Source organism: Anabas testudineus, chromosome 1 (assembly GCF_900324465.2).
Source record: "Anabas testudineus chromosome 1, fAnaTes1.2, whole genome shotgun sequence".
Lineage (NCBI taxonomy): Eukaryota > Metazoa > Chordata > Actinopteri > Anabantiformes > Anabantidae > Anabas > Anabas testudineus.
This window is the reverse complement of record NC_046610.1, coordinates 20,023,497-20,046,637: the sequence shown is the minus strand read 5'-3', so window position 1 is coordinate 20,046,637 and position 23,141 is coordinate 20,023,497. Positions and strand designations below refer to the sequence as shown.

The window sequence follows — 23,141 nt, the reverse complement described above, 5'->3', positions numbered from 1 at the left end:
AGACAGGAACCTGCTTCTTTCGTAACATCAGCAAAACCAGAGACAGATGATTATGTCTGTGAGGGAAACGACAAGAATTGGGAAGTGGTTTTAAAAAGAGAACAACAGCTCTGTGATGGAGAATGATCTGAAAAATCACAGCAGAGAAGCAAGAAGCTAAACAAGACACAGAGAGTAAGAGTTTCTGTCAGTCTGTTGTTGTTTTCTCGTTTATATTCAACCATGTCTCTTTACTTTAGTGCGTTATTTTAATCTATTCTGTTTGTTTATGTCTTAATTTCTAGTGAACTATTGTGTTCTATTGCTTTCTATTGTCACTAGTGTTGTGTTTCTATTGCATTAACATTTGGTTACATTATAATCAGGTTCTTCTGTTGTTGAGGGGTTGGTGCTGTATTTCCATTGTTCTGTACCATCCTATCATTTCCCAAAGTTATTGGCTGACTGTTGTAAAACAATATCTCATCACAGACAGGTATGCAAAACATGAGTCAGTCAGGTGATCATCACGGAAGCTCTGAAAGCTTTAGGTAGGTCAGGTGTCACAGAATAGCATATGAAATATTTGTCTTTACACGGCCATATTAAGATAAACAAACTGTACACAGGTGGGTAGTGGGAGTTTAATCTTCTGTTTGATCTGGCAGCTTACAGGTTTTTGACTTTTATTTTTCAATGAACACATTTACAACAGGCATATGCAGGTATGGCAGCTACTCACTTCGAGGTATCGTGTATTCTCCAAGAAGCCGAAGGCAAACATGTCTGAGCACACCGGTGGGGATAAACGACTGTCAAGAGGCAAAAGAAATCCAGAGAAACCAAGCAACATTTAAAGCAGAGAAGGACTTTTAGTGGCTTTAGGTGAGCATCTCGCAGAATTCAGTACAATGGAATAGATGTATTGTGAAATCGGCTGCACACATTTTAAATTATAATACTCACAGCTGCCTCTTTTCCGCCGTCATCCTCCCCTCCAGGTTCCCTTCTTTTATCTCCAGCCGCTGTGCAATGGATCAACTTCTGCTTAGACGAGTTTCAGCTCGAGGCTGCTGCTCTTACAGCACCCTGAAGGCCTGGCTGCCCATCCTCTCCTGGCTCCCAAAGTACAATTTGAGGTGGCTGCAGATGGACCTACTTGCAGGCCTCACCGTCGGCCTGACAACTGTACCGCAGGCGCTGGCTTATGCAGAAGTAGCCGGCCTTCCTGTGCAGGTGAATCCCAGCTTGTCTTGTCTGTGAAGGGTCAGTTTTTATGTTCAGCGCTCCCTAGATATCTCAGAGTTGTTAAAATGTTCTTGACTGGCTTCCAGAGTAATTGTGATTTTGTGAATTCTGCTTGTATTTGCATGTCTTGAATAATTAACATGTAGCTCAGCTTAACACAGTGGTAACAATAAGGGAAACACATTTTTGAGCAGATGAGCACTTTAGTCACAGTATTAATGCAATTTCATTTCTCTCCACAGTATGGGCTCTATTCAGCCTTCATGGGGGGATTCATCTACACTCTCTTGGGGACCTCTAAGGACGTGACACTCGGTCCCACAGCCATCATGTCTCTTCTGTGTTTCTCTGTGGTTGGGGGGCAGCCACACAGAGCTGTGCTTCTCAGTCTCCTCTGTGGACTCATCCAGGCTGTGATGGCATTACTGAGATTAGGTGAGGGGAGGGCAGCAGAAGTCATGAGAAGACCTTGTGACTGCAGTTTTTATATCTCAAAAGTCGCGAGCATGCCAAATTAGCTCTGTTTGATATTATGATGTTGTATTTTAGCCCCAAAAACTGATATTTTAGTGATTTGCCTCCAGTCTGCAAACTTATGATGACGAGTGCTATATCAAAACCCAAAATAACAAGGACACTACATTAAACATTTCTTCAAAAGACAGACAGAGTGATGTATACAGATCTACAGGGACAGAATTGCAGAGAGACAAACAAGATATTAATTGGTGTCTGCAGGAGAGCCACTTCCTATTAGCTCATCTATGACTTCCTGTGCTTAACCATAATCAGATTCTGTGAAGTTTCAGACACAGTTAAATCCACAGATTTCCTCTGTGTCTGTGAACTGTGCTTTTATTTTTGGTTCAGATCATTCATCTGTTAATTTGCCTTCTGCAGGCTTCCTCTTGGACTTCATTTCTTATCCTGTAATTAAAGGGTTCACCTGTGCTGCCGCAGTGACTATTGGCTTTGGCCAGGTCAAGGTAAGAGTTTACACATGCACACATTGATTACATGTACACACGACAACAACACACGCACACACACACACACACACACACACACACACACACACACACACCTGCAAAAATCACCAGTCACCTGTTCCTGTACTCAATTCCTTATGAAATTACTCAGACATATTTTCGTATTTATACATAATAAATGCAGTGTTGCCTCATAAAATCCGGGAACTTTACACTTAAATAATAATAATGGACTAAAAGAAAGCAACAGTGTGTAGTTATAAAGCAACCTTATTACTAGAAAGAAATCTTGGATTTTGGATGGTGTTTGGATTTTAACATTTGGTAACAAGCTGAGAGGTAGATTTGCAGTCATTTGCCAAAGAAAATTAAATACAATCTAAAAAGAGTTTACTGTTTCATCATTTAGTTTTGGTAAAGTTTCTTTATTGACCCACTGTCTAGTCATTTGTCCTGATCTACAGCTCTTCCGAGTGTCAGTAGTTTTATCTGACAACAGTCCTGCTGTTTCTGTTTCTAGAATATTCTGGGACTGAAGGGCATCCCCCAGCAGTTCTTCTTAGAGGTTTATTACACTTTCTACAAGATCCCAGAGGCCAGGACAGGTGACGTGGTCCTCGGTTTGCTTTGTCTCACTCTGCTGGTCATGCTGATGTTTATGAAGACGAGTCTGGGCTCTGACGACGGTCCCACATCATACAGAGTCACCAGGAAAATAGTGTGGGCTGTTGCCACCAGTCAGTACCTGCGATTGTGTGCATGTGTTTACATCACTGATGGTGTTTCTATTGTACAAAGGATAACATAAAACCTGGTCTGCTTTTTTCAAGTGAGTCTCTACTGTACATGTTTTACTTTTCTGAAAATTCAGGGTTTTTTTCTCTCTTCCTTTTTTCTATGTCTCGGTCAGTGCGTAATGCTCTGATAGTCGTGGCTGCATCCCTTGTAGCATTTTCTTGGGATGTTTCTGGTCATCACGTGTTTACAATCACCGGGAAAACTACCCAGGGGTCTCCCACCGTTCAGGCCCCCACCCACCTCAGACACTACAGAAAATGGAACCATCGTCTCCTTTGGAGAGATTGTAACGGTAAGGAGCACAGGACAGGGCCAGTAACAGCATGAAGGCAGTGAATTTAATGGATAAATGACAAACTTGCAACTTTCACTTCCCAAAATCTACAACTGCAGATGACTAACCAATAGTCCTCACTGTTTTTCTGTACAGGGCTTTGGCGGAGGGCTCGCTATGATTCCCTTCATGGGTCTGTTGGAGAGCATTGCTATTGCAAAATCTTTTGGTTAGTGTTTTTGCCATGCTAATCTAATACCAGTTATGTCAGGTTGTCAGTTCTCCTTTATGGTCCATATTGAATTTTCCCTTTTTATATCGATTATCAAATGCTCTTTCAGCACCTTATACCAGCATTAGATAACTGTGGCTGCTATACAATAAGTCTCTGATTTAGTACTTCTTTTTGTCTTCAGCCAGTCAGAATGACTACAGGATTAATGCCAACCAGGAACTGCTGGCAATTGGTGTGACCAACATCATGGGCTCCTTTGTGTCAGCCTACCCTGTCACTGGCAGCTTCGGGAGGTTTGTGTGTGCATGTGAGAAGGAGAAAGAAAAAGACAGAGCTCAGATGTCTAATATTTACAGTGTCATGTTTCCTCTTCACTTCCAGGACAGCAGTGAACTCCCAGACTGGGGTTTGCACTCCAGCCGGAGGCATCATCACCAGTGAGTGGTGACAACTTTTCCTTGATCTCTTCCGCCCTCTTGTGGTTTTATCCACACCTGCCTTGTATCTTTGCTCCCTTCCTTCTATGGATATCTAGAATTGTGTTGTTATGGGGTCAGTTCCAGATGGCATAACATATTATTGTCTATTGAAAGAGCTTTTCCGCTTCAGTTAAACTACACTTAAGAAATAAAAGAAGCTTTTTCTGTGTTTTCTGACAACATCTTTTAGTTTTTTATTTAAATCATTTTCTGCGAGCATTGTTCCAAATGTGCTTTGTTTTAATGTGACTCTGCAGTCACTGTACTGTATATTTGTGTTTCATCATTTGGAAATTTTACAGAATTTCATCTTTTCTCTGTGTTTTCAGGTGCAATAGTGTTGCTTTCCCTGGCATTCCTTATGCCAGCCTTCTACTACATCCCTAAAGCTTCTCTGGCTGCTGTTATCATTTGTGCCGTAGCTCCCATGGTGGACTACCGCATTGTGACTAAGATGTGGAGAATATCCAGTGGGTGTCTGCTTTGTTGTTTTTTTATGTTTTATTTATGTACATTTTGTGTCTCACTTTCTTTTGCCTATTTACAATCTAATGCTCATGTGTTCCACAGAGTTGGATCTCTTTCCTTTTATTGTGACGTTTCTGATGAGCTTCTGGGAGGTGCAGTACGGCATCATAGGGGGTGTAGCTGTATCTGGAGTCTTGCTGCTGTACAATACAGCCAGACCCCAGATAAAGGTAACATAATACTCTGTGCAGGACTGTGTGTGAGTGAGTATATGACAATTCAAAAAGGATTTAACTGTGAAACAGCACTAGTAGTAGTACAATTACAAAAAGTGTCTTGTAGGCGTCAGTTTAATTCAATTCAATACAGTTTATTTATTTAGCACCAAATGACAAGAAAACAGACACTTTACAATGTAAGTTTTTAAGACCTAACAAAACATAAAGAATCTTATAGAAACCGCAACAATCTCAGTACTAGGCAACAGGGGAGGGGAAAAACCCCCTTTAAAGGCAGAGACCTCCAGCAGAACCAGGCTCAGGGTGGGCGGCCATCTGCCTCAACCGGTTGGGGTGAGTGGAAAGAGAGAGGAAAGAGCAGCAGGCAACAAAAAACAAGAAGCAAAAACACTGGGCGGGTCGGTAGGACCAGTAACTGGACTCTGAAAATATATAGCTCCAAGGCCGAGGATACCAAATCTCCGGATCATTGTTTAACCAGTAGGAGCTACAAATAAAATTCTAGATACAGTGCTGCTTCTGTCATGATCACAAACACTCCCCTCAGTTTTATGACTGGCTCGACTTCCAGCAGGGACTGATTGTGAGAGCAAGTTTGACAAGACTGCATTTTTCTTACGAAAACCTAAGCTTATGAGGTTTAAACTTGCTTGTTGGAAGTTGGAACAGTGTTTGGTGAGGGGGGGAGTGGGGGGGAGGGGGAGCAACACAATACAATGCGGTCATTGTATTAGCTGATGGAAGGGCTGGGTAGTTAGATGATATGGTGTACTGTTTAACTAATTACAGAGTTTATGGCATTTTACTCTGAGGTCATTGGATGTTCCTTTAAGACTTTCTAATCTAGATTTCTGTTTTTCCATTGTGTATTATCTTATCAATATTTAATGCAGCCCCACTGAGTTCCGACAAATGTCGTAAACGTCCAAGTTAATTCTTATATATTTATTACACTCATCTGAATCAGAAAAGACACTGTTGCTGGAGCATGTTCAACATCTCAAAATCATGGTGTCTAAATATAGAAGGCATTGACGTGTGCGTCTTGTGTGCAGGTGACCGGTCGCAATGTGCTGGTGATGGAGTTGAACAATGGACTCAGTTTTCCTGCCACAGAGTATCTGAGCCACGTCATACACACTCAGGCTCTGCAAGGTAGGGGTTTGTTTGTTAAACGACCTTTTAAGAAACAGTAATATGTGGTGATCTCTGTTTTCTTTCTACCACCCCCTTTATTTTAGTTTTTCCTGTCATATACTGACACATCTTTCTCCTTTTAATGTCCACCAGTGTCTCCGCCACGGTCAGTGGTGCTGGACTGCCTTCACGTAAGCGTCATAGATTTCACAGTGATCAGTGAGCTCAGGGACCTGCTGAGGCAATTCAAATTACGAGACGTACGGCTTGTCTTTTCCAGGTTGCAGGTACGATTGAGAATTCAGTTCTTACACCAACACACATAGATAGGTTTTATCTTTTACAGGTGCATGTATCGGTGAAATTAACATTAACATCAATCAAACATGATGTTTGTAATTTAGATTTATGTCACACCTCGTTGTATTTCAGAATTGTTACTCTTGTTTTTCTTTTTTCTGACACGCTCCGTTAGCCGTCTGTCCTGGAGATGCTTCTAGCTGCTGATCTGCAGGATTTCAGGTATACAGACAGTGTGGATGCTGCGCTGCAGATGGAGTCACACAGCCTGCTCGATGACTGACACAAACACCCTGCAGTCACATTGTGGAGAGAAGATGTTTGATGCAGGACAGAAGCAGTGGAACAACAGCACACCTCAGCAGCGTGTCTCACCTGGCATTACTGAGCTGTTATCTCTTATGACATTAAAATGTCATAAACTACCTCCAACGGATGATTCACTGGAATTCAAGGAAATGGTTGGTGTCAATGGCCAAGTGATGTCTCTTTTTCCCGTCAGCGAACAGGATGTGCTGCTCTGAATTTTCTATCTGCTCAGTTTATTATCATACAACACTGCCTTATCATTGCACAACACATTGGACCATTTAATAGCATTTATACTTCTGAAGGACATTTTGCATTTTGTATAAATGAGATAAATAATACTGACATATACTATATGTACAAGAGAGACCTCTGTTATATGAGGTGTTACATAAAAAGTGAGCTGCCAGAGATCATGTTTGACCCAACAAGTGTGTGAATAGTGAACAAAATGCCATCAACTGTTATGACTTCTGTTCATGTTTTGTTGGTAAAGATGTCGATACGGCGGCAAAATTATATTAATTCGCTCACTTCAATGACACTTACTGACTTATATTATAAACTAATTTCTATACAAGGATTTGTACTGTGTAGGTGCGTTGTTTATAAAGTCACACACACAAAAGATAAAGCAAAATATAGTTAAGTCAGTTTATTGAGTTTAAAGACATATTACCCACTTTGGAGTGTGCAGGCATCTCCTCCTTGTCATGGTTTTATCTTAATTAATCATTATTTCTTTTTCCATTTTAATGTAACCAAGTAACGAGTCTAGAGACTTTTTTTTACCCTATCAAATAACATTGATGGAGATTGTTTTTATTGTTGGTTTTTACTGCAGAAAATTTGGGACCATTACTGTATCACTCCTCTCTCTAGCTGCGTTGGAGTACAAATACTTAAAAGTTATTTTATTTGGACAATAAACTGGGCTGAACAACAAACTCAACAGCACTTCACGAAAAAGCCCAGAGCCGATTTTCAGTGGAGACCCAGATCATGCAACATCTGCAGCATCATCACTGATCATATGACTGTTATAGACCTGTTTTATTCATCTTTAGGTTGTCTGTGTTTTTATTTATTTTGTTGTTAAGTTTTGGGGTTTTTTTTTGTATATAATTGTATTATTTTGTATTAATGTCACAACATGACAGGTGTCATTTTTAATGACACATTTTAAGGATGCTTCAATGTTAAGCTGCTACCTTCACTGTCAAAACGGACTGTGTCCCTGCAAACCAATGTTTCTTTTGGTTTTAACAAACTCATACACAACAATATGAAATCTGTCACAAGGCCCTTATAGACATGGTAGCATCTACCACTCTACAGTCTGAACAGCTCTGCAGCATTTTTAATAGTCAAATGACTTCAGGCACGGACATGAGGATGTATTTGTAACCAAATTAGAACAGGTCTGTTTTCACTTAGACATTAAAGTGTCTTTTGTTGGTCGATTGTAAAGCAACATTTCATTCATTCACTGTTGTAAAACTATAAAGAAGAGAAAGTGGGTAGGAGGCAACTGATCACCAGAAACTATACAGGACATACTAGTAGCACGGCTTTTATATATAACATCCCGTACACAAGCACATTGATGTAAGGTGACCCATCAATTATAACAAATACACATCCTGAACTATAAGGAATACACTTTGGAGGTTTTCATCCTGCTAATTAATTCTGTAGAGACCACAACGGGCTGACTGGAATAGACAAAATGTTACAAAACAAGTATAAGGGCCAAAGCCTTGTATTATTTAGTAGGATATAGATTATCTGACTGATGGTGGCAAAACAAAAAAAATTTTAATGTAAATGTAAACAGGAACACACAGGAAACTGAACCCTCGATTTATCGCTACAGAACAGTTTTAATACCAGCTCCATTTTTAATGAAGAGTTACTTTGAAGATGAGAACAAGAGCACTTTATCAAAGGTACAATATGTGCAAACACAAAAGGAATGTTTGGGCTGAGCAGGCTAGGCAAAGTTCTTGATGACTTTTCCATGCACAACTTTTCTTCAGCTGGGTTAAAACCCAGGAACTGTTAGATCACTTCTCTGGTTGCAGTAAAGTGATTCCATCATCACAGCCGTTCTCATACTTTTTGCACTAATATCTCACTACAGTTGTTGGAGTCTTGTGAGACCCCTCTCAGTGTTGCCTGTGACATTGTAAAGTGGGCAGATGGTAGGAAATGCTGCATAGACTGCTGCTGAAGATTGAATCTTGGTCAGTCAGAATGTTTACTGGGAATCCAAACATTGTAGAGTAAATAACTTGCTTGCAATTTGCAAAGATGACTCCAACAAAGTCTTACAGGCACAGAGAGGGAAAGGTCAAAGTGTGGAGGAGGAAAGAATCTGCTCATGACCCAAATGATACAAGCCAAAATGTGAAGTGCAGTGGAGGTGGTGTCATGAACTGGGCTTGCATGGCTGCTGCTAGACCAGACTCATTATTCTTTATTGATGATATAACTCATGATAGCAGCTGCAAAATATAATCAGAGGTGTACAGAGTTGCTAATTTGCAGACAAATGCATCAAAACGAATTCACATGAGCTTCATTATGCATCAAGACAATAATTCAAAACACACAGCCGGCTGAAGTGGTGTTCATGAAAGAATAGCTTCAGTGTTCAAACACATGTGAATTGGCCTTGTTATTCCAATACTACTACTGAAGTAGTACTAGTACTGATTAACCAAAATACTTTTATACGTTTGAGACAGGGTTCAAAGGCGGAGGCAGAATTTGTCTGTCTGATTGTGCGCACAGTACCTAGTAGCTTGGCACATTTTATTATGTTTATTTGAATATTGTCGGATTTTACACCAGGCAATTAAAAATTTTGCAACACTCAAACCGGATTCCTTTTAACTCCGGCAAGACAATAATAATGAGGTAAATGCAAGATACGAGAAACAAAAACTGGGAGGTGTTTCCAAAATTTTACATTAACAGAATTAGGCTGTAAAGGTGCCTGTGTAATTCTCTGATGAGGTACTAAGATTTAAGTAATAAGTAAGTTATTGGTGTTTGCATGTTTTATAGTACTGAGTGTGGTCTGATTGTATACCAGGCAAATAAAATGTTATCAGAACAATAGGCACTCAGAGCAACAACAAGCTGGAGTCCACTACTCCAGTCATCCTCACAAGTTATCTCAGTAGGGGCCCACTTCGCATGAGCACACCAAAACACAAAACACTCATGAGCAACATCTCCACCTCCATTTGTATCCTCTGAAACAGACGAAGGATCGATGATTTGTTATCCTTTCTCTGTTCAAGGCTGAGCTCCTCATGAAATGTGTTTTACCAAGTACCAACATATCATCTTTTGCTGAAAAGGTATAAGTGACATTTCTGACTCACAGGAAAAGACTCATCCAATTACTCTTTGGAGTCAAATGTTTCTTTGTTTGTGTCACCAGGTCAGAAAGGGCTTCAACAGTTTTAGTTCTGTTCTTTTTTATTTATTTTTTTACCAAGGTGAGCATTTCCAGTAACTTTTGTTATGTGTCACCTATTACATGGTGGACACAGTTCTTTCTCAATACTAAATTCTTTCCAGCACACTTTAAAAAAAAGGGAAATACCTCTCAACATGTTTTCCTACCAAAGGGAGATTAGCTGAGATTAAAAGAGCATCATCTGTTTTTCGTTTACTACTTATGTGCATTTGCAATTCCTGAAGAGCCAAATGACACATCAGGAGGTGTACAGCAGCAATGATAACCCTGCAGTGACAGGGTTATCATTTTCAACAAATATTAACTTTAGGACACTTAAATAGGGCTCTCAAATAAAGTACGAGTGTCATTCAATAAATAAGCTGAATTTTTTTCGGTATAAGGACTTTTAATACAGATAGAAGCTTACTTTTTTTTATTTTGTTTTTTGTTTTACTTCTTTTTCACATGGATTTAATTTCTTTTGCAGATTAAAAAAACCTTGAGAGTTTTGGCGATTAACAAAGATGGCCGACCGAAAAGCATGCTCCAGGATTGAACAGCGGTCAGTTATCAAGTTTTTGGTTGCTGAAGGGTGCAAACCCATTGAAATTCATAGGAGAATGTCAACTGTGTATGATGCCACATGTTTCAGCCAAAAAAATGTCTACAAGTGGGCTAAATTGTTTAAAGAAGGACGTAGCAGTGTTGATGATGAAGGCAGGCCTGGGAGCCCTGCAGAAGTGAGGTCTCCTAAGGTGATCGAATCAGTCAATGACCTCATTCAGTCTGACAGAAGGGTGACAGTGGATGACATAGAGACTCATTTGAAGAGAAATTTAAGCTTCACAGTAAGTAAGCTTCTATCTGTATTAGAAGTCCTTATACAGAAAAACTCCCCTTATTTATTGAATGACCCTCATATTAATGACCCATTTTAGCAAAGGATAGTGTTGTAAACAAGCTAAGGGAAATAAAAGGGTTCTTTTTATTTGTAATAACATATAATGGAAAAATGGTATCTACTTACTTAGTTATCACACTTTTGTGATGGAACAAAGATCTGAGTCAACCATTTACCTGGGGATGATAAAACATACAAAAGGAAGTGGGTCACGAAACTTTAGGGGCACAGATAAGATCATACATTCACAGTTAAAACAATAAATCAGATTGCGAAACACACTCAAATGCAGTAATAACATACAGTAACACTGTGTCGTCACATTAACTTAAACTTGGTGAGACGTGCAGAGATTCAATTTATGTCCCACTGACATCAAGGGAATCATCAAATGGTTGACATGCATTGAAATGGATTAATACTTAGGTGTAAGTATAAGACCAGACCTAAATAATTTTAGCACAATTTAAAGCCTCACTCTCAGCCTCTCTGATCCTAACTGAAGTCAAAAACCAGTCCTGTTTGTTATTGTGTACCGTCCTCCTGTCCCACTCTGAGTTTTTAACTGAATTCTCAGACTTTCTATCTGATTTAGTTCTTAGTGCAGATAAAGTCATTATAGTGGGTGATTTTAATATCCATGTAGATGTTGATGATAACTGCCTCAACACTGCACTAATTCACTATTAGACTCCATTGGTTTTACACAAAATGTAAATAAACCCACTCACTGTTTTAATCACACCCTTGATCTTATTCTGACATACGATGTGGAAATTGATCATATAATAGTTTTTCTCCAAAACCCTCTTTTATCTGACCATTTCTTAATAACATTTGAATTTACAGTACCAAACTTTACTTCACCTACGTATAAGATTCACTACACTAGATGTTTAACTGAAAATGCTGTTGACAAATTTAAGTAATTGATTCCACCTTTATTTCAGAGCCATGTACGACCAGGAGGAGGAGGGCAGTTACTCTAACTTTACTCCATTACAAGTTGATTATCTTGTTGATAATACTGCAGCCTAACTCTGAACAATACTTGATACTGTTACCAGTCTGAAAACGAAGGTAGTGAGCCTAGCCTGGAAAGACAGTTATAGTAATAATATATAAAAAAGGCCTCTGTAAAGATAGATAGAAGATTATTATGGCCAATTATAGGCCAATATCCAATCTGCCAGCCAGAGTTCTGACTGGAATTAGCAAGATAGATCATATTTCTCCTACGTTGGCTTCTCTCCATGGGCTCCCTGTAAAATCCAGTTTACAGTTAACTCTCTGTTCTCAGACTGCAGGTTTACTTGTGGTTCCTAGAGTTTCCAAATGTAGAATGGGAGGCAGAGCCTTTAGCTATCAAGCCCCTCTCCTGTGGAACCAGCTCCCAGTTCAGGTTCGGGAGGCAGACACCCTCCTTACATTTAAGACTAGACTTAAAACTTTCCTTTTTTATAAAGCTTATGGTTAGAGATGGATCAGGTGACTCTGAACCATCTCTTAGTTATGCTGCTATAGGTTAGTCTGCTGGGGGACCTCTACTGATAAACTGAGCTCCTGTATCTATTGAAATGCTACCATTGCATGTCATTACCCTTTTAATTTCTCTCTCATATAGTTGTGTTTCCTCTACTTCCTGTGTACTCGGCCTCTGAGCTGTTTATTTCCAGAGTCCAGTTACTGGTCCTACAAACCTGCCCAACATTTTTGCTGCTTGTTGTTCTTTTTTGTTGCCTGCTGTTCTTTTCTCTCTCCTCCTTCCACTCACCACAACCGGTTGAGGCAGATTCCTCTGAAGGGAGTTTTCCCTCTCCACTGCTTCCTAGTGCTGCTCAAATAGGGTTGTTGGGTTTTCTATATAATTCTATTTACAGTTATATTTTGTAAGGTCTTAAACCTAAACACTGCAAAGTACCTTGAGATTAGAAAAAACAAACTGAAATGATAATTAAATATTCTGTCTTATGTCAATCGCAATTGACATAAGACAGAATATTGGACAGAAGCATTGAATGCTCAAACATCGAGACGCCCCCACCAGCTGGGACTGATATAACACATACTACACTGTGTTTTGGAGCATGACAATGACCTGAGTTTACTATGGAACCATAAACTATATTGACTCATGAACACGACTTGACTCACGTTGCTTTTGTGTCATTTCTGTTTGTTTTGGATCCTTGTGTCTTAGTTTGTTAATAAGTAACTCTTTTGATTTATGAATGTTTATGTATTTACATTTTTCACCAATGATTACTAGAAACAGACCTATATATTAACCTTCTCTGATTCACTGGGAGTCTACTTTCAGCTGTTCCACTAACTGTTGGGTTCTTGAACTGTAAGAAATTATCTGCATGGCAGCTTAATTGGAAAATATAATTTTAGGACCTTTTGTTTTCTCTTTTACAGCAGCTTTGTGCCGTGGATGTGGTCCATTATGGAGGTGCCTGGGGGTTTATTACTGCTCCTGATTTTTACAGGAAATGCTTCAGGTAAGTCATCAGGCACTGTGTCATCTTGTGTTTGACATTAAGATACATATTTACTGTGTAATTGCACTTTCCATTAAAAAATACCATCACATGTCAATAGATTTTCTTCTTTCTTGTGACATATAGATTGACTGCAAGACTAACTCGTGTTTTTATTGTGCATCAAATGAAAAAAATATATTTATCTCTGTCCATCTTTTCACACATACTCACAATATAATTGTGAATATTTTCTTAAACATTATTTCAGAAACTAGCGTAGAATTTAAGAAAAGGTTATGTGGATCTGAATAAAGCTTTGAAACTCAAGGTGCCTCATCATGAGAGAGGAGCTGTATTTGAAAATCTCTTTAAGCCATGTATTCAGGGGTGTTTTTAATTATGTCCTTGCAAATACTTCATAATATCTAATATAATACTGCGAGTAATACTATCAGACAAGTTAAAATTTAATATAATAGCAATCGACCATCTTTGATGTTATTCTACAGTTGTCACAAATCATTCTCTAAAGGTTTAGCTTATATTATCTGCATGTAACTGCTTTATCTTCAGTTTCTACTTTCTACAAAAATCCAACAGCATGTATCAAACTACACCTATACTTTCACAGGGACTTTTGTCACTACCTGTGATTTATGTCATGATGAAGCCACCTGCCTGGAGTTGCAGGAAAGAGGCGACGCCTTTACCAGCCAGACCCTCTCTTGTGTCTGTAAAAATGGCTTCTTAGGTGATGGTATCACCTGCTACAATCCAGAACTCTGCAGTAACTCTTCTTGCTGTAGCCAAGGTTATCACTGGTCTCCAGACGGGGGCTGTGTGGACACTGATGAGTGCTCTCTCCCAGATTCTCCCTGCACACCATCACAGGTTTGCCAAAACACCCCAGGCTCCTTCAGATGCTTGGAGCCTTCACCCAGTCCCAGATCTGGCCCATCTTCCCAGCTGATACAGTTCACTTGTGGAAAAACTCTTTGTCCTGCAGGCATGGACTGTATCAGTAATAATGTGAGTTCCCACTGTAGAGACCCCTGTGAATATTACACTGCACTGGAAGATGATTGGCGTTCAACAAATAACACAGGTGGCCAAATACACTGTGACCAAAGTATCACCTGGAGAGGCTGGTATCGCATGTTTCTGGGGCAATCCGATGCTCAAATTCCAGAGAGGTGTGTGGAAATAAACAGGTGTGGAACTCACGCTCCTCTGTGGATAACAGAACCCCATCCCACACAGCCAGGTGAAATTGTAAATCGCACTGTGTGTAATTCCTGGTCAAACAGCTGCTGCAATTTTAACCAGCACACCATCCAAGTCAAACTCTGCCATGGAAATTATTACGTCTACAAACTTGTGGAGCCATCTGTTTGCAACCTGGCATACTGTGCAGGTGTTGTTTCCTTTTAAGCATCTTTACACTAGAAAAGTAAATTCATATTTTTCATTTTCATAATTTTTCAAGATACTATGTTACTGAACCATTTATAAACAGAAAAGTCTTGCTGGCTTAGTGTAATGCTCTTTGTCATTGTAAACAGAGGTGAAGGAAATAGCCGCTGAGGGTCAGGTTCGTCTGGCCGGTGGAGGAAACAGCTCCTGCTCTGGAAGAGTGGAGCTCTTCCACAACGGACAGTGGGGGACGGTGTGTGATGATGCCTGGGGCCTGGTTGATGCTCAGGTTGTGTGTAGACAGCTGGGCTGTGGCAGAGTCCTGTCAGCACCACAGAGTGCACGTTTTGGACAGGGCACAGGACCGATCTGGTTGGATGATGTTGCGTGCTCAGGCAGCGAATCCAAGCTTGTTGAGTGTCAACACAGAGGGTTTGGATCACACAACTGTGGGCACAGTGAGGATGCTGGTGTCGTCTGTGAAGGTAAATACAAAGAGCTGAGAGGACTTCAGTAACAACCTGCTACAGTAATAACTAACATGCACATTGTACTACAGTTTTCATCTTCCGCTGTCATTACTTTAGCAAAGTCCATCTTTCACTGGTGTCGTCCATCAGCATCATGTTTCCTGTGTTTCTGTTAGCTGGGTCACCAGTCAGGCTGGTCAACTCTGACAACCGCTGCTCTGGCAGAGTGGAGATCTACCATGGTGGGCAGTGGGGGACAGTGTGTGATGACAGCTGGGACCTGAGCGACGCCAACGTGGTGTGCAGACAGCTGGGCTGTGGCAGGGCTCGTTCGGCACTTTCAAATGCAGCTTTTGGAGCGGGCAGTGGACCTATCTGGTTGGATAATGTGGTTTGTTTAGGAAGTGAACCAGGCATAACAGAATGCAGACATCCAGGGTTTGGAGTCCACAACTGTGGTCACCAAGAAGATGCCAGTGTGGTTTGTGAATGTAAATATTAATTCATATTTAAATTATGCTTTAATTCCTATTGCTCACATTTAACTGGAAATTCGAATTATTAAAACATCATCATATTTAATACACAGACACACAGTACATATAGTTTGTAGCACCATAAGTCAAATGTACAGAAACACAATTCAGTTTTAGTCAATCAAAACATTATTTTACAGCATCTTTCAGACATATTTATAAAATTCAAAGTGCTTCATAGAGGACTAAAAATAAAGCATAAAAAATGTGAACATTATACAAGAATGATGTACAAAGAAAGAAATGTTAAAACAAATGATTGAAAATGAATGTAAAACAGTTAAGAGATTACTACAAATGAAATATGTCAGAGTGAGTAAAACATTTCAACATAGTAAAAAATTGTACTACAGGTGAATAAACAGCATAACTACTGTCCTTTAAATGTTGTAATTAAAAGTCCGGCCAAGGAGCTATTTTTTAAGTTTTGGTTTGAAAATATCAACACTTCCAGATGTTCTCAGATTCTCAGTTTTTATGCTTCAACATCTGTGAGCATTTGAACCAATAGCTGCTCTTTGATTTGCATGAACGTGTATGAAACGTGTTATACAAATACATCAAGTTTGAAGTTTAAAATGCTGACTAAGGTGTAAAGCAGTAATATCTAAAATAGATTTGAAGCAACATCATCTAAAAAGATCCTCAATCAGTCCAGGGTCATCAGGAGACACAACAATGTAAAGCCTGTTAACAAAAAGCAAATGGACATTTGCATCCAACAAAAACAACATCTGTCATGTGTATAAAAAGAAAGGGTGTTTTCCTCACTGATGCTGGTTACAGTGCAGGCTGAGGTCGTCTAATGGGTTGACACACACTTTTGTTTTCCTGTCAGTTCAACCAGGACTCAACAGCTCAACCACTCCTGACCCAAGACCTCCAAATGTCACTGTCACTCCCACATCATCAGTGGACAACAGCTCCTCAGTTGAGGGTGAGGTCCGTCTGGCCGGTGGAGGAAACAGCTCCTGCTCTGGAAGAGTGGAGCTCTTCCACAACGGACAGTGGGGGACGGTGTGTGATGATGCCTGGGGCCTGGTTGATGCTCAGGTTGTGTGTAGACAGCTGGGCTGTGGCAGAGTCCTGTCAGCACCACAGAGTGCACGTTTTGGACAGGGCACAGGACCGATCTGGTTGGATGATGTTGCGTGCTCAGGCAACGAATCCAAGCTTGTTGAGTGTCAACACAGAGGGTTTGGATCACACAACTGTGGGCACAGTGAGGATGCTGGTGTCGTCTGTGAAGGTAAATACAAAGAGCTGAGAGGACTTCAGTAACAACCTGCTACAGTAATAATAAACATGCACATTGTACTACAGTTTTCATCTTCCGCTGTCATTACTTTAGCAAAGTCCATCTTTCACTGGTGTCGTCCATCAGCATTATGTTTCCTGTGTTTCTGTTAGCTGGGTCACCAGTCAGGCTGGTCAACTCTGACAACCGCTGCTCTGGCAGAGTGGAGATCTACCATGGTGGGCAGTGGGGGACAGTGTGTGATGACAGCTGGGACCTGAGCGACGCCAACGTGGTGTGCAGACAGCTGGGCTGTGGCAGGGCTCGTTCGGCACTTTCAAATGCAGCTTTTGGAGCGGGCAGTGGACCTATCTGGTTGGATAATGTGGTTTGTTTAGGAAGTGAAGCAGGGATAACAGAATGCAGACATCTGGGGTTCGGAGTCCACAACTGCGTTCACCAAGAAGATGCCAGTGTGGTTTGTGAATGTAAATATTAATTCATATTTAAATTATGCTTTAATTCCTATTGCTCACATTTAACTGGAAATTCGAATTATTAAAACATCATCATATTTAATACACAGACACACAGTACATATAGTTTGTAACACCATAAGTCAAATGTACAGAAACACAATTCAGTTTTAGTCAATCAAAACATTATTTTACAGCATCTTTCAGACATATTTATGAAAATAAGGCATAAAAAATGTAAACAATATATAAGAAAGATGTACAAAGAAAAAAATGTTAAAACAAGTGATCTAAAATAGATTTGAAGAGACATCATCTAACAAGATCCTCAATCAGTCCAGGGTCATCAGGAGACACAACAATGTAAAGCCTGTTAACAAAAAGCAAATGGACATTTGCATCCAACAAAAACAACATCTGTCATGTGTATAAAAAGAAAGGGTGTTTTCCTCACTGATGCTGGTTACAGTGCAGGCTGAGGTCGTCTAACGGGTTGACACACACTTTTTTTCTGTCAGTTCAACCAGGACTCAACAGCTCAACCACTCCTGACCCAAGACCTCCAAATGTCACTGTCACTCCCACATCATCAGTGGACAACAGCTCCTCAGTTGAGGGTGAGGTCCGTCTGGCCGGTGGAGGAAACAGCTCCTGCTCTGGAAGAGTGGAGCTCTTCCACAACGGACAGTGGGGGACGGTGTGTGATGATGCCTGGGGCCTGGTTGATGCTCAGGTTGTGTGTAGACAGCTGGGCTGTGGCAGAGTCCTGTCAGCACCACAGAGTGCACGTTTTGGACAGGGCACAGGACCGATCTGGTTGGATGATGTTGCGTGCTCAGGCAGCGAATCCAAGCTTGTTGAGTGTCAACACAGAGGGTTTGGATCACACAACTGTGGGCACAGTGAGGATGCTGGTGTCGTCTGTGAAGGTAAATACAAAGAGCTGAGAGGACTTCAGTAACAACCTGCTACAGTAATAATAAACATGCACATTGTACTACAGTTTTTATCTTCCGCTGTCATTAGTTTAGCAAAGTCCATCTTTCACTGGTGTCGTCCATCAGCATCATGTTTCCTGTGTTTCTGTTAGCTGGGTCACCAGTCAGGCTGGTCAACTCTGACAACCGCTGCTCTGGCAGAGTGGAGATCTACCATGGTGGGCAGTGGGGGACAGTGTGTGACGACAGCTGGGACCTGAGCGACGCCAACGTGGTGTGCAGACAGCTGGGCTGTGGCAGGGCTCGTTCGGCACTTTCAAATGCAGCTTTTGGAGCGGGCAGTGGACCTATCTGGTTGGATGATGTAGTTTGTTCAGGAAATGAGGCAGGGATAACAGAATGCAGACATCTGGGGTTCGGAGTCCACAACTGCGTTCACCAAGAAGATGCCAGTGTGGTTTGTGAAGGTAAATATTAATTCATATTTAAATTATGCTTCAATTCCTATTGCTCACATTTAACTGGAAATTCGAATTATTAAAACATTATCATATTTAATACACAGACACACAGTACATATAGTTTGTAGCACCATAAGTCAAATGTACAGAAACATATTTCAGTTTTAGTCAATCAAAACATTATTTTACAGCATCTTTCAGACATATTTATGAAAATAAGGCATAAAAAATGTAAACAATATATAAGAAAGATGTACAAAGAAAAAAATGTTAAAACAAGTGATCTAAAATAGATTTGAAGAGACATCATCTAACAAGATCCTCAATCAGTCCAGGGTCATCAGGAGACACAACAATGTAAAGCCTGTTAACAAAAAGCAAATGGACATTTGCATCCAACAAAAACAACATCTGTCATGTGTATAAAAAGAAAGGGTGTTTTCCTCACTGATGCTGGTTACAGTGCAGGCTGAGGTCGTCTAACGGGTTGACACACACTTTTTTTTCTGTCAGTTCAACCAGGACTCAACAGCTCAACCACTCCTGACCCAAGACCTCCAAATGTCACTGTCACTCCCACATCATCAGTGGACAACAGCTCCTCAGTTGAGGGTGAGGTCCGTCTGGCCGGTGGAGGAAACAGCTCCTGCTCTGGAAGAGTGGAGCTCTTCCACAACGGACAGTGGGGGACGGTGTGTGATGATGCCTGGGGCCTGGTTGATGCTCAGGTTGTGTGTAGACAGCTGGGCTGTGGCAGAGTCCTGTCAGCACCACAGAGTGCACGTTTTGGACAGGGCACAGGACCGATCTGGTTGGATGATGTTGCGTGCTCAGGCAGCGAATCCAAGCTTGTTGAGTGTCAACACAGAGGGTTTGGATCACACGACTGTAGGCACAGTGAGGATGCTGGTGTCGTCTGTGAAGGTAAATACAAAGAGCTGAGAGGACTTCAGTAACAACCTGCTACAGTAATAAGTAACATGCACATTGTACTACAGTTTTTATCTTCCGCTGTCATTAGTTTAGCAAAGTCCATCTTTCACTGGTGTCGTCCATCAGCATCATGTTTCCTGTGTTTCTGTTAGCTGGGTCACCAGTCAGGCTGGTCAACTCTGACAACCGCTGCTCTGGCAGAGTGGAGATCTACCATGGTGGGCAGTGGGGGACAGTGTGTGACGACAGCTGGGACCTGAGCGACGCCAACGTGGTGTGCAGACAGCTGGGCTGTGGCAGGGCTCGTTCGGCACTTTCAAATGCAGCTTTTGGAGCGGGCAGTGGACCTATCTGGTTGGATAATGTGGTTTGTTTAGGAAGTGAACCAGGCATAACAGAATGCAGACATCCAGGGTTTGGAGTCCACAACTGTGGTCACCAAGAAGATGCCAGTGTGGTTTGTGAATGTAGGTTTCCTTTCATTTGTTGTTATGTTTTGACATACACACAAAGATGTATGGAGGTTTTATCAGGTGCTCATCTGTTATTTATTGTGCCATCTTATTTCATTCACATTTTTTTGGGGTCACCTTTTAGTCCAGCACCCTCCCTTACACGCTTCTCAGCTCATCTGTGGTGATAAACTCCAAGTAGGGTTGGATTTGCCTGTCACGACATCCTTTGGTTTGGACCCATTATCTGGAAACTTGGCAGCTCGCAATTGCTCCTGGGCCAGAGTGCTTAATAATGTAGTTTGGTATGAAGTGGATGCTGTGGCAGGTGCCTGTGGCAACATACTGAGGGTAGGACTTGTCTAATGTTAATTAGAATTACTAAAGTTTATTTTTCTGCTGTAACCCTGTAATCACCAGCATGTTTGTGTGATTTAAATGATATATCTCTTGGGTGACAGCTTAGCTTGTATGTTTCCAAATGTTCTAATCTAATCATTCTCTGTCTTTCAGACCAACCACACACATGCCATCTACTTCAACACTTTATTTATCTACCCGATAAACAATGCATCCTTCACTATTCCCGTGAGTCTTCCCTTCTCCTGTGCGTATCCTCTCAACACAGACACCGTGCTGAATTGGCCTATCAGACCTATACCCCTGTAAGTACTTTTTCTGAATATTACCATGACAAGATACTAGTGGTAGCGGCATTATGGGATGTTTTTCAGATTATTCACATCAAAAATGAACATGGACAGTGTCAGTGTTGCCATAAACGTGTATCTAATTGTAAACATAAATTCTCTTTTTTGAAAGCACCACCAGGACTCAGGTCCACACATTTAGAGATGACTTGTCGTGTTAAACAACAGCAAAATGATGCTATATTAACTTAAATCTTACATTTTCTATCAAATCTGTTTTAAATTATGAACTCTGCCTGTCACAGGATAACACATCTTCACAAGCTAAATATCATGAAATGTCCAGACCTTTGTTGAAGAATAAAGAAATTTACAATAACCACATGAAAAATAAAAACTTGACTAAATGACTTGGCCGCCATAATTAAACAAGCTGAATTTTTTGACAGAACGGAAAGTGGCCTTTCAGGCTCAGGCACCAGACCCAGAGCCTCCATGTTTCTGTTCCGCAACTCCAACTTCACTGAGACTTACCCATCAGGCTTGATCAGCCTTCCAGTGGGCGCACCTCTGTATGTGGGCGTCTCTGTGGAGAAGAGAGATTCAGTCTTTGCAGTTGTCTTGGAGGACTGCTACGCCACTCACTCGTCAAACCCTCATGATCCCACTCGGTACTATTTCATCCAGAACAAGTAAGTTATTTTGAGCTTGAGCTGCAGCAGACCCTTTGTTGAGAATAATAATTTGGGACAAAGTTTAATGCATAACTGACATGATGACATGCTCTAACCTCTCTACCAGGTGTTCCACTGACCGCAGACAGGTGTCAGTAGTTGAGAACGGCTCATCCCTACAGGCTCGTTTCTCTGCTCTGTTGTTCCTGATCCAAGGTGAATACCGAGAGATTTTTCTTCACTGCAGCCTCAGCCTGTGTGACCAGAGCTCTTATTCCTGTGTTCCAGTGAGTCAAACATTTCACTTTATTGATAATGTTGTTAATCCACATTCAGAGATCCTTCAATTCTGAGTTTTATGGACTCTCTTATTCTTTTCACCCTCTTTCACATTGTAGTCTTGCAGAAATAGGACACACCGCTCTGTGTCCAGCTCTGCTTCTATGAAGCCCCTCACCATTGGACCGATCACTTGTGAGTAGGATTCTAAACAGACAGACATACAGAGAGACAGAGAGACAGATATGATAAACATGTTTTTGTCTCTTTCTTTATCTTCAGGGGACAGAGGAGCTGAGTGAGCTGATGATTGAATTATACAAAAACATTTTATATTGTGAGAGTATTTTGTACTAAAATGCTTTTTAATCATAATCCTTAAAATGTTATGATCAATCTATGATCAAATACCAGTACACTTTTCTATTGTCTTTGAAATTGTTATTAAACAACAATGCAGTATTTTGTACAGCATAATAGTAGTTGTTATTAAAATAATTCTTTGCTGTGTTGGTCTGTATTTTTGGTGCAGCATTTTGCTTTACAGTGCATTTTCATTGAATTCAATAGAGTTTTTAAATACAGTCGCACTAAAATCATCTCAAGGCACTTTACATTGTTAGGTAGTTAATGAATCGTCCTTGAGCAAACATTAGGAGAAAGTGGGGATGAAAAATTCCCACAGAACCAGGCTCAGGGTGGGCGGCAATCTGCATCAATCAGTTTTGAGTGAATGTGGAGAGAGAAAAGAAGAGAAACAACAAGCAACAGACAAAGCACTGGTCAGGTACAGGCAGTAACTCTTACCTCTGCCACTGGGGCTAAAACAACACGCTCCTTTAAAGCCAATGACAGATTTTCCATATTAAATAGTAAACTGGTGCTGGCTCCATAAATTTAATCATTCATAGGGCAAAGCCATTTAGTCTTATGTTTCATACTTTTTCCAGAGGGGCCATTTGACAGTGCTCTAAGGTCAACAAACAAATTGACATGTTGTAGGCATGCGTTGTTGCCTATGGCCTTCCTGTGCTGAGGCGAATATGAATTGAGTCTGAGCATCATCATGATGCTGTATATAGAAATACTGTTTTAGGGGTTAGTAGACTGGTAAAGTAAAACATATAACTTATATAAACTTATAAAAATGTTGATGTCAGATGTCCCCTGGGGTTTCTTGTCACACATGTCCCAAAGTACTGCATCTATAAACTTTAACAATGATTTTAATAATGCTATAGAAATAATCTTTTTGTTTGTTTGTTTTTCATATTTTTTAAAAGGCACATTTACAGTAAATATTTA

The 23,141-nt window shown here is 40.7% G+C and overlaps 2 protein-coding genes across 2 annotated transcripts; both read left to right on the top strand.

The window, feature by feature from the left end:
- Positions 1-7: 7 nt before the first annotated feature.
- slc26a11 (solute carrier family 26 member 11) lies at positions 8-9,332 on the top strand. The gene is given in 17 exon segments (XM_026359933.1): positions 8-174; positions 472-530; positions 695-864; positions 981-1,215; positions 1,470-1,662; positions 2,128-2,213; positions 2,737-2,953; positions 3,127-3,224; positions 3,226-3,306; positions 3,445-3,517; positions 3,705-3,816; positions 3,905-3,960; positions 4,332-4,472; positions 4,573-4,700; positions 5,765-5,864; positions 6,000-6,133; positions 6,322-9,332. Coding segments are annotated over 14 exon segments (1,731 nt in total). The 5' UTR covers positions 8-174; positions 472-530; positions 695-864; positions 981-1,011; the 3' UTR covers positions 6,430-9,332.
- A 967-nt stretch (positions 9,333-10,299) lies between these two features.
- Positions 10,300-22,271, top strand: LOC113161798 (deleted in malignant brain tumors 1 protein-like). The gene is made up of 17 exons (XM_026359601.2): positions 10,300-10,492; positions 13,253-13,335; positions 13,949-14,731; positions 14,880-15,215; positions 15,377-15,691; positions 16,575-16,985; positions 17,147-17,461; positions 17,968-18,378; positions 18,540-18,854; positions 19,362-19,772; positions 19,934-20,248; positions 20,379-20,584; positions 20,747-20,898; positions 21,333-21,575; positions 21,685-21,844; positions 21,956-22,031; positions 22,119-22,271. Exons 1-17 carry the CDS (start codon positions 10,455-10,457, stop codon positions 22,136-22,138), a joined length of 4,590 nt encoding a protein of 1,529 aa, XP_026215386.1. The 5' UTR covers positions 10,300-10,454; the 3' UTR covers positions 22,139-22,271.
- Positions 22,272-23,141: the final 870 nt, after the last annotated feature.